At 42.2% G+C, this 12,593-nt stretch overlaps 1 protein-coding gene across 1 annotated transcript; it reads left to right on the top strand.

Moving 5' to 3' along the window:
- Positions 1 to 10,050: 10,050 nt before the first annotated feature.
- purg (purine-rich element binding protein G) lies at positions 10,051 to 11,295 on the top strand (the record flags this gene model as incomplete). Its single annotated transcript, XM_083929245.1, has 1 exon — positions 10,051 to 11,295. One exon carries the CDS (start codon positions 10,051 to 10,053, stop codon positions 11,101 to 11,103), a length of 1,053 nt encoding a protein of 350 aa, XP_083785371.1. The 3' UTR covers positions 11,104 to 11,295.
- Between the last annotated feature and the right edge of the window lie 1,298 nt (positions 11,296 to 12,593).

Raw genomic sequence — 12,593 nt, 5'->3', positions numbered from 1 at the left:
CTGATCTGATCTACTGCCACCAGTGCAAATATTGTGTGTGTCCTTTACCTTAGTAATAAGACAGGGCAGGAAATCTACCAAACAATACTTTGTATTTGTATCTTGTTTGGTATTCTGGTGAATTTGACCCGTTTTAAACTTTTGCAAGAGGAAAAATGGTAAAAGTATAATTTTTTACAACCTGAAACTCAATGGCCTTAGCTTATTTTATGTTTAGTGTTAAACATGTTTATTTACATCCTTACAACATTTACATCCTTTCAGGTCAGTTTGACACACACACACACACACACACACACACGCACACACACAAACACAGACACACACACACACAACCACACACAAACACACACACACACACACACACACACAAACACACACACGCACACGCACACGCACACGCACACACACACACACACGCACATAATGTCTTTACCCTCTGTCATGTGTCCACCACCACCACAAAAAACATTCACACATCAATAGTTAATTTTGTTCTAGTAGAGACTGATTATAATTATTAAACACATGTCCTCTCCTCTATTGTTTGAAATATAGTTACAGACAATATGTTAATGTTTTATGAAGTAACATTTTAGTTCAAGCTTGTCTTTAAAACCAGAAATATGTCCCAGGTCTGGGATCCCAGAGGGTCCCAAAAGTGAAGACCAGACAGGGGTTAGGGTGACTAAAGTCCAGTTCACTGCAGCTGCTGCCCCCGTCCACAGCTTAGCTTCTGTGTCTGAACTCGTCTGCTTCTCCAAAGTGGCAGCATCATCAGCTAACCATCATCTACTGTATGTAACACACTGACTATGGGGAAGCCGTATACAACCACACTACAACACATCAGAGCTGTCCCTTTAAGAGATACTAGGTCAAAATGTTGACTTTTGGCACAATATCTAAAGTGATCTCGTTCTCATACCACCAAAGAGGCATTTCTGGTGGCCACACTGGAGTCTGATGTGTCATCCCCAAGTGCCGCCCCAGAAGAGACCTGCAGGGGCATCTTTAAGAGGCTGTAGCAGGCTCTGGCTTGAGGCCAGAGGGAAGATATACGGGTGTCATAGGAAACTAGACTAGACTAGAATCCAGCGGTACTAACTGTGTAATACTAGTGGAAAAAAAAGAGTTCCTTGACCTCTGACCTCAAAATATGTGGATGAAAATGGGCTCTTTGTTTTTATTTAAGCTTTACCTAAGCAGGAAATTCCTTGAGATTAAAATGTCTTTTTTTAAGGGAGTCATGGCCAAGATAGCATGCCAACAGATTCATAATACAAATACAAAATCCAGTTGAGGAAACACAATTGCTCTCTTCAGTTTTCATTTTTATCTGCACTTTAACCTCTCCCAGGGAGACAGAATCAATGCCGTAGTGTGTTCTGAAGGTTATTCCATGACCAGGGTGCAAAATAAGAGAAATCTGTTCCACCATGTTGTGAGCAAATCCTGGGGAGCTGGTGGAGCCGCCACCTGGTGGAGCCGCCACCTGGTGGAGCCGCCACCTGGTGGAGCCGCCACCTGGTGGAGCCGCCACCTGGTGGAGCCGCCACCTGGTGGTGCGAAGATCATAGCAGCTGTAGTGAGTGAGGGGAGGTTACCCAGATATGAAGGGAGGTTACCCAGATATGACTTTATACATACAAATAGACCAATGCTGCTGTCTCCTTAGGCTTAAAGGCACTGCACTTGATTTTCAGAACATTAATATAGAAGCAAACAAATATTGTCTACCTAAAGATTTAGTGGAGCAGAAAATAAAGGCTCTCTCTCTGTGTGTTGGAATCTGTTCACTTTTCTGTTTTGCAGCCTGAAATGATAATACATGAAAAAAATATATTTCCCATTGTGATTTACACATTTTTGCCTTACAGCATTCCAGTGAGTTTTCTTTTTTCAAAACTTCTGAAAATGAATAAAACATGAAAAACTAGAATATCATTGTGTTGTAAAAGTGATGAGTCCCTTTAGAATAACCATTATAAACATTCTCAGGTTTAACCAATCACCTTCCAGATCACACACCAGGTTAACTGGCCTCCACCTGACGTAAACTGTGGTGTTTTTGATTTGACTTCAGAATAAAATCAGCTGTTCCTTTGATTTGACTTCAGAATAAAATCAGCTGTTCCTTTGATTTGACTTCAGAATAAAATTAGCTGTTCCTTTGATTTGACTTCAGAATAAAATCAGCTGTTCCTTTGATTTGACTTCAGAATAAAATCAGCTGTTCCTTTGATTTGACTTCAGAATAAAATCAGCTGTTCCTTTGATTTGACTTCAGAATAAAATCAGCTGTTCCTTTGATTTGACTACAGAATAAAATCAGCTGTTCCTTTTATTTTAATTCAGAATAAAACCAGCTGTTCCTTTTATTTTACTTCAGAATAAAATCAGCTGTTCCTTGAGGTTTCCACTCCTAGTAGAGCATAGTAACACAAATAATTAACCATGGATGCTTTCAAAAGAGCTCCAAGATAAAGTTGTGGATAGGCACAAGTTAGGAGAAGGATCTTAAAAGATTTCAAAGGCTTTAACTCTCCCTCTGAGGACCGTTCAGTATTATCCAGCAGTGGAGGCATATGGATCCACCCAGACCTGGCCTAGATCAGGCCGCCCCTCCAAACTGGATGACTGAGCCAGGAAAAGATTGATCAGGGAAGCTGCCAGGAGGCCCATGGTGACCCTGAAGGAGTTCCAAGTCTTAATGGCGTTAAGAGGGTTGTCTACATGTTTGGCAGGGTGGAGAGAAAGAAGCCTCTTGTGAAAAAATGTCACACTGAGTCTCACAAAAAAAACATACTGAAGATTCTGATGTCATGTGTTAAAGGTTATACGGTCAGGTGAGACCAAAACTGAACTTTTTGGGCTGAACTCTAAAAACTCTATGTTTGTCAGAAACCAAACAAAGCACACCACCCAAAACACAGCATCCCTACAGTGAAGTCTGGTGGTGGCAGCATCATGTTGTGGGCTTGTTTCTCTTCAGCAGGGACTGGGCACTTGGTCAGGACTGAAGGGAACATGGATGCTGCCAAGTCCACCCAAACTCTTGAGGGAAACCCATGTCCCTCTGTTAGACACGTGAAAATGGGCAGGTGGTTCACCTTCAGCATGACAACGACCCAAAACACACCTCCATAAAAACGACAGAGTGGCTAAAGGACAGGAAGGTGAATGTCCTAGAGTGGCCCAGTAAGAACATCTGTGGATGGACCTGAAGAGTGCAGTCCATCACCACTCACCACAGAATCTGACTGAACTCCAACAGTTCTGCAGGAAGAATGGTGAAATATTTCTCCTCTAGGTGCACAAAGCTGGTAGAGACAGATCCAAACAGACTGATGGCTGTAATTAAAGCAAAGGTGCCTCCACAGAGTATTTTTTTTTAAATGTATTATCATTTCAGACTGAAATGACTTTTTCAAAAGGGTATCAGAACTTTCTATAGGCACTGTATGTCACGTATTGGAGTGAGAGCTGTGTGAAGACAATCCCAGCCCACTTTCTTTTCAGTATTGCGAGTAGAGCAGCATTAATGAAGTACACAGTGGTGTGTGGGACAGTGACTTGGATACAAAACGTAGAGAACTGGGAAATACAGGGTGTTTATTTCAGTCTCAGTGTCTTTAGTTCCAGGTTCAGTCATTTGTTGTGAACATTGCTTCCTCTTACACAGAGAAAGTTTCCAAATATAGAGTGGTGCTCCTCCAATGTAGTGTCTCTGCTGGGTGTCAGCTTTGTTAGTGTTCTTGTTAGACTTGAGAGAATGGTAACTGTAATACACTGCAGTACTGGTTATTCTGAGTACTGCAGTGTATTACAGAATAACAATATCCATTTGGCTGGTGGTGTGAATGGAAAACGATACAGTACAGTATGTACGTTGCACATTTGAGGCAGCACTCAAAACTACCTATGTTTAGTAAAAATCTTTTTGGATGAAAGCTAAAAAAGAGTTTGCATAACCTTTGCTGTCTAGGACTGGATGTCAATCAATCTTCTCAAACTCATTAGAAATAAAAGCGAGGTTCTCCTCATTGGTTCAAAGCCCCCCCCCCCCCCCCCCCATTCACCATATCCCAATACAAAGATTTGCAAATCCTTTACAGCCTATATTCAAATCCCTACAACGACAAGATATTTAATGTTCAAACTGATCAATTTGTTTGAACTGAGAATATGTTTTTTGCAAATATTCACTCATTTTGAATTTGATGCCTCTTACACTTTCCAAATAAGCTGGGACAGGTGCAACAAAAGACTGGGAAAGTTGAGGAATGTTCAAAAACAGCTGTTTGGAAGATTCCACAGGTGAACAGGTTGATTGGCAACAGGTGAGTGTCATGATTGGGGATAAAAGGCATCCCTGAAAGAGTCAGTTTTTGGAAATCATGGATGTCGTGTCCTCCGGACCACAGAGGAAAAGGATCATCCTGACTGTTGCAATCAATCTTCTCAAACTCATTAGAAATAAAAGCTAGGTTCTCCTCAGAAGTCAGAAGTCTTGGCTGATTCTGGACAGAATACTCTCCTTTGGTCCCCACATCGGCGATATCACATACACAGCATACTTTCACCACTGCAACATCTCCAGACTCCGCACCTGCCTCTCCCAGCACCACACACAAGTCCTTATTCACACCCTGGTCACATCCCAATTGACTACCTCAACAACCTGCTCATTGGCTCCAAAAAATAAATACATTCTCCATCACCTCTAATCCATTCAGAGCTCTCCAGCCAGGATCATCACTGGACCGGACCAACGGACCAACGGACCAACGGACCACTGCTAACCTTTAAAGGCCTGAACGACTCACTCAAATGGAGTTCTGGGCCCATACTGACCATGTGTTTGTGGTAGTTTATTTAAGAATATACACACCATGAGGATTTTGACTGAAAGGCCCCTCAACAGTAATATTGTGTCAGTTGATAATGGGTTTAAAGGTGTATATAGAGAGGTGAAGTCCCTCTGCTTCCTATATCCCATGGGACCTTATTTCACAAAACTATGTATGGTGAAGGGTGAGGGATAAATATAATGTTTTGATTGTTGACCCGTTCCAATTGTGTCATGAATTACACATCATGGTGTTCGTCAATTTCAAAGATTATTTTGCGAGTCAAGAAACTCAGTTTGATGTTGTACCATTTAGTTCTGTGTGAAACTACAACTCCACTTCCAATGAAGTTGGGACGTTGTGTAAAACATAAATAAATACAGATTATTGTAATGGCCTTCAAGGTCATAATTTACCATAATATGTAGATATACAAGCAGAATGATTTTTGCCATTTACGATGTGTTTTCCTTTCACACTGATGCAATGACAGTTAGACACGGTCGGAGCGTCAGTGTGTCACTTAGCAACGGAGGAGGTTAGGGTTTTTAACGTTCCCTTTCTTACAGTCGTTCAGTTGTCTTTTAATGAAATAAATGAAAATGAAATAAATGTGTTGTGTAGTAAAAGAAAGAAGTTGTTTTGCTGCAACTTCTACAATACAATGATTTGCAAATCCTTTTAAGCCTCTATTCAATTAGATACACTAAATAGAAAAGATATTTAATGTTTAAACTGGTCATGCATTTATGTTTTTTTTGCAAATATTCATTCATTTTGAATTTGTTGCCTCTTACACGTTCCAACAAAAGACTGGGAAAGTTGAGGAATGTTCAAAAACAGCTGTTTGGAAGATTCCACAGGTGAACAGGATGATTGGAAACAGGTGAGTGTCATGATTGGGGATAAAAGGAGCATCTCTGAAAGACTCAGTTTTTGAAATCATGGACGTTGTGTCCTCCGGGCCAAAGAGGAATGGAGCATCCAGATTGTTATCAGCCAAGGTTCAAAAGCAGCATCTGTGATGGTATGGTGGTGTGTTAGTGCCCATAGCATTATGGGTAATTTCTGGGTAGGCACTATTAATGCTGAAAGGTATTTAACAGGTTTTGGAGCAACACTTGCTGCCATCCAAGCAACGTCTTTTTCAGGGACGTCGCTGCTTATTTCAGCAAGACAATGACAGGACACATTCTGCACGTGTTCCAACCATAGACTGTATGATGAATGGATGGAGCTACGGTGATGTCACTCATAGGTTTGCGAACCTCCGAAAAGAAACCTACGCTGCCATCTTGAAGTTTTGCAACCCTGGACAGGAAAGGGAGGAGCTTGTGGGGACGAGGATGCATTGATTGGATCCTGGGTTGGACCCCACAGGGGTCAATTTGCCCGCCCATTTCTATCAGCAACCTGACTTATCTGAGCCGCTGCTGCTAACAACATTAGCTTGGATAATTGGAGGTAAGCTGTACAGCTAACTCAACCTTCATTACTGTAGTAGAACTACGTTTGGTAAACATGAAAAATAACCGTTAACCTTGTACTGTTATTGTAGCTGAAGTTACACTGTGTAAGCGGTCACTGTCCTTGACGGTAGATAACGTGAATAATGGAACAATAACGGCATTATACTACATTATTATAATATTACCTACAGTTAAAGCATCTGTCTACCTTCTTGTCTAAGAAGCACTGATCCTCCTCAGAGTGTGTACTGCACAGACCTGACGGTTCTGATGGGTCCAGTTGTCTCCTCATGTTCACCAACCACTGCATCAGCCTGAAGTAACTTGGTTTAAAAAAAACATGTTTACTGTTGTGCTTTTAGACTCTTCATTATAGTATAACGTTTATATTCACATTAGGTTTTTCCCACTAACATGTGACCACATCTGCAATATGCATCTGCAATGAATATGAGGATTGATTATGACAGTTGCATATCACAAAATGATGTGCAAATAAACGAACAACTTACTACATCGGCAATATGCATCTGCAATGAATATGAGGATTGTTTATGTTGAAAATGTGTGGAGCTTTATGAAGCACAAAATACAACAACAGAGACCTGGACTGTTGAGCAACTGAAGTTGTACATCGAGCAAATGCTTATTGAATGTAGTTAAAAGGAAAGGTGATACAGTGGTAAACATGCACCTGTCCCAGTTATTTTGGAATGTGTTGCAGGCATCAAATTCAAAATGAGTGAATATTTGCAAAAAAACAATGAAGTTTAATCAGCTTGAACATTAAATATCTTGTCTCCGCTCCTACGATGACCTTGACATACGAGAACATTCACAGGCTCCTACCCACCTCCTACCCCTACTGCTGGTGGCCTTGCTCGGACCACATCAAAAGACAAGACACTAACCTTCCTCCTTATCAAAAAACAGGAGAGAAGACGGTTACACATGAATGCTACCCACCCCTACTGAACCTGAGCTGTCACTTAACAGATCCAGTAAAGCTTTATAATACAGCCCACAACATGTAATGTAATTACCCAACACTTATGGTAACTAAATACTTACTGGTTCCTACTGGTACAAGTAAGTACATCTTAACAAGGGAGTAACAACTGTGACTTTTATCAGAAATGAGAAAAGACTATTTATTTACTATTACTATTTTAAGTATTTGAGTGTTTACTAGATATCTACAGGGCATTTGAGATTTAAGATCAAATGAATAGTGTTGTGTGATGTTCTACACACATGTATGTTTTATAAAAACCTTTGTTAAGTTGTGTCAATAATGTCTTACAGGTGTGTGTTCAGCTGTATTTGTGCTCTACAGAATAAGACCAGGAGAAGAGTCTACACTTCATAATCCAGCCTGTCCCCTGTTGTTACTCTGTACTTATCGAGTAAGACTTCATACAAGAGCCCTGGAGGGTGTTTGTTGCTTGTCTGCCAAAAGCACACCCGTAAAAAATTATTGTCATAAATGCCGTGAGCAAAAGACAGAAACATGTTTTTTATCGTGCTGTATTATTGTAGTATATTGGCGTTTTGGTAGCACACCCTGAAATAGGTCATTTCATCCTTCCTCTATAATACCCCGTAATTAGGCTGATAATAAAAAAGCTGCATATAAAGGATATTAATGTTTTTTCTTATTCATATTTAACATACATATATCTATCTTTATATTTGAGTTTACAATGTCAACATCTATTGATGGGCTTTGGGATAGATATATATGTAAATAATATATATATGTCTACAATATACATTATATATGTTGTTTACTGATGACATGGCCTACCGTTACATTACAGTATTGCTGCTGTTCGCTGTGTTGTGCATATCATAATGCCCTTTATGGTTCTTATTGTCTTTATATCTTAATTGTTCTTTTAACTGTCTTTTAATTGTTTAATATTCTTGCTTTTGTTTAGGCCTCAGGGAATGCCACTCAAATTTTGTTACATTGTTGTCTGACCCTCAATGTACAAGTAATGTCAATAAAGCTAATTGAAGTTAAAATATATGTGAATATATTAAATGTATCTCTATGATGAATTTGTATATGGTAAATATGTAGCGACCATATATGTTAACGACACATATTTAACTATACAATGTTGTATGTTAACGATATATATATTTTATTAGGCTATGCAAATATGTATGCTATATTTTTTTATTCATTTTAAACATGTCTTTCTTTTATTTAGCATTGATTTTTCAACTCATTTATTGAACAGATATAGATGTGTAATATGTAGGCTATAGCCTCTACTACCCATATGTATTAAATGTATTGTCAGTTCTGATCTTTTTAAAAATGAGTGAGGTGCAGCAGCCGTATAGAAACACCATCACAGTCCTTCTCAAAGCCTGGGCGAGATTTGGGGAAAATGTCATCAGGTGCCATTTGTGTGGCATGACGTAAGACATGTAGGCTATATATACTGTATGTCTAGCCCAAACTAAAAGACCTGTAATAGCCTCAATCTATTGCCATTAGTAAGTATATAGAAATTCAATATGACTACATTAGACCTACATCTCCAAATGGGTAAACCTAGGCTCCTCCATAACTAGTAGTAGTACAGTAGTAGTAGGCTACATTTAAAATAACTATTGTAGGGTGGCCAGTGGAACAGTGGTCAGAGCAGTGGCTACAGGTAAAGAGGCTGAAGGTCCTCCAGGCAGTGGCCATGGGTTTGACTCCGACCTGCTGCCCTTTGCTGCAGGTCTCCCTCTCTCTCACCCCAGTTCCTGTCTGTCCAATATAATAAATTCTTGAAAAACTGCCAAAAAAGAATCTTAACAAACAACTAATGTGTTTTGAGTCCGTTTGATATTCAACATTCATTTGATATTCAGAATAAAAAAAACTTGTGCATTAAACCATTTCACTGAATTATGTCAAACCACTAAAGACTAACATTGCCCATGAATCACAAGGCTTGTTTTTGAAGAACATATTTTTAAGGATTTTCTTTATGATTTTTTCTACAAAGAAATAGAGGAAGATCATAAAATCATACTAAAAATGCATTTCCAAATGTCAAAGGCACTGCAAAACAAACAATGCTAAAATAAAGAAGACATATACATCTTATACGAGCCTTGTGATACATGAGGAATATTAGTCCTTACACCAAAGTGGTTTGACATAATTCAATGAAATGGTTTAAATGCCTAATATTTTTTTATTGAATGTTGAATATCAAATATCCTAATGTCTTGTCTTTAAGAATGGCTCTGTGCTGGTGTGTGGAGGCGCTTGGTGCAGCCGGAGTGAGGGGGGTGTATCCTGGGAGGACAGTGGTTGTGTTAACCGTGTCTCTTTAACTGAGGTATTCTCAGGACGGGGAGGGGGTGAATGGGTTCATCGGGTTCATGTAGTATTGGACGCCTTCTCCCATTTCAGCTTGGCTCTTTCTGGTTCCCTCGATAAAAGAGGCAGCTCCGAGGCAAGCAGGTGATGGAGAACGGCGTGGAAGTTTGCACCACAAACGGCTGAATAGTCGATCTTGACCTTTATTCGGGACACAGACAGTCGATCAGCTGGCAACTCCAAACTAGCTGCCATTTTTAGGTCATTCAAGGCGTCTCGCTAACTTGTGTGTAGCTGCAGCCGGCTGCATGAAGAAGCCTGCTTTATCCGCCTGTTAGTCGCGCAGTGGGATGGGGGATCGCTTCGTCCTGCGCTGTCTAGTGGAGGAATATAAACCATGATGGCTGATGGATGTTGCAGAGGGATGGAGAGAGGCAGGGGTAAGATTGCATCAGATTCTTTACCGAGACCCGCGTATGCTCAGCAATATGCCCAGACCGGATCGCAGCAGCAGCCGCATCAGCAGCAGCAGCAGGGCAGTGACATCCAGGAGTTAGCCTCCAAACGCGTCGACATCCAGAAGAAACGCTTCTACCTGGATGTGAAGCAGAGTGTGCGCGGACGCTTCCTCAAGATAGCCGAGGTGTGGATCGGCCGAGGCCGCCACGATAACATCAGGAAGAGCAAGCTCACGCTGTCTATGTCCATGGCTCCCGCCCTCCGCTACTGCCTGGGAGACTTCATAGATTATTACGCCCGTATCGGGCTGCGGGGGGGCCTCGCGCCTCCGCAGCTCGAGGAGCACAGCAGCAACAACGGTCAGGGCCGCGCGCACGACTCCCGCAGGAGAGCGCAGGAGCCGCACGCGGGGCTGTCTCCCACCGGCTCCGCGGTGTCTGACGACCATGCCCACCGCGTCCTCAAGAGCGAGTTCATCGAGAGAGACAACAGAAAGTACTTCCTGGACTTGAAGGAGAACCAGAGGGGCCGCTTCCTCCGCATACGACAGACCGTCAGCAAGGGGCACGGCACCATGGGCTACTACGGCCAGGGCATCGAGCAGACCATCGTGCTGCCCGCGCAGGGGCTCATCGAGTTCAGGGACGCGCTGTCGCAGCTGATCGAAGACTACGGCGACGAAGAGAGCGACGACCGCGGCCGAACCGGGTGCAGGAATCACGACGACAACCCCGAGCTCCCGGAGGCTGCTTCTTTTCGGGTGGACAACAAGAGGTTTTACTTTGACGTCGGTTCTAACCGGTATGGTATCTTTTTAAAAATAAGCGAGGTGCGGCAGCCGTACAGAAACACCATCACGGTCCCTCTAAAAGCCTGGGCGAGATTCGGAGAGAATTTCATCAAGTACGAAGAGGAGATGCGGCGGATTTTCTCCTGTCACAAAGAGAAGAGGATAGACGCGAGGCAGGACAGCGAGGAGCAGGAGGACTGACCTTGGCAGCAGGCTGTGTCTGTGCTTCTGCATGTGTTCTAGGGATTGCGTTCATGAAATACCCCCTGATACCGTGTGTGTCTCCATAGCCCACTACACTAGATGCAGTGTCCCACCTTAGAACTTTTTGGCTCATCTACCAAGGGCTGGTAAACTTCAAATTGTAACCTGCCAAGAAGTTATTCATTCATGGCCCAGTGTGTAGGCTCCATCTGTGTCAGTGAAATGTCCACTCTTCATTTTACGCATCTTTTCATTTCTCAGTGCTATTAAATGCACTTCAGACCCTAAGCCAGGGGCAGCCAAACCATATATGGCGCCCTGAGCCGAATATTACCCCCCCCCCCCCCCACCCCTTAACTTGAAGAGTGTGCTGTAATGATGCGTTCCAGTTGTACTCGGAAGTCAGGATTTGGATCTGGTCGGATTTCCGACTGGGAAAGTCGGAAGATCCACACAACCCCCGAGTTGACATTTAAAGATGGCTGCCTCGGTTGTAAACAGTAAGTAGAAGCTCCTGTAATAATCCTTAGTAAACACCAGGCTAAAGAGGATGGCTACTGTGACGGCTGAGCTCGGTCAGCTGTAGGTGATTTACCAGTCACCCAGCTGGAGAGCGAGCGCAGTGCGGCCTTGTTTTTTTCCGGCATATAACAAAAACATTTGGTTGCCAAATATTTTTCATATAAATGATTTATGAGGGAAACGGCTGTGATGTAAACCTTTTTCTTTTTTCCCCAGTCTATGTGGATCACCGCTGATCTAGATGTACACATCTTGTTTTTTGCCGTTGGCTTCTTTTTTATTACTTAAACGCTGATAACTCGGCTGTGACGTCATTCCCAGCTCCCACTTCTGACTTCCGAGGTAAATGGATCGCCCCATAAAGTGCAGCATTATATAGTTATAAGGGACATTGGAAGTATTTAGCCGCTGAAGCATATTGGTAACACGTTTTATGATCTGTCCACCACAACTGATCACTGAAGTAAAAAAAACACTATAGGCTATTCAGTGAATTAACTTCATTTGTTCAGTATAAATTGTGCAAAAAGAACAATGAGTACATTATAGTAATTTTAAATTGCAACTAAAAATGAACAGATGATCTCACGTGGAATTTGGTTGTTTAAGCAGGGGCCCCTGCTAGCCATTGAGCCCCAAACAGAAGTGCAACACACACCGGCTTACATAGAAAATAACAGACACAGGTTTCACGGCACGCATCATACTGCTGGTGTGTGTTGCCCTTCACACACACACACACACACACACACACACACACACACACACACACACACAGACACACACACACACACACACACACACACACACACACACACACACACACACACACACACACACACACACACACACACCCACACACACACACACACACAGTAGATGTTTCCGTGTAGAGGTTAGGCTTTTCGCATCAACAATAACTCTGTGGCAAAAACCAATGCAAGTGACCAGACCAGGTAGAAGAC

The sequence above is a fragment of the Echiichthys vipera genome (assembly GCF_963691815.1).
Source record: "Echiichthys vipera genome assembly, chromosome: 16".
Taxonomy (NCBI): Eukaryota; Metazoa; Chordata; class Actinopteri; order Perciformes; family Trachinidae; genus Echiichthys; species Echiichthys vipera.
The sequence above is the reverse complement of the archived record's forward strand: the minus strand, read 5'-3'. Positions and strand labels throughout refer to the sequence as shown.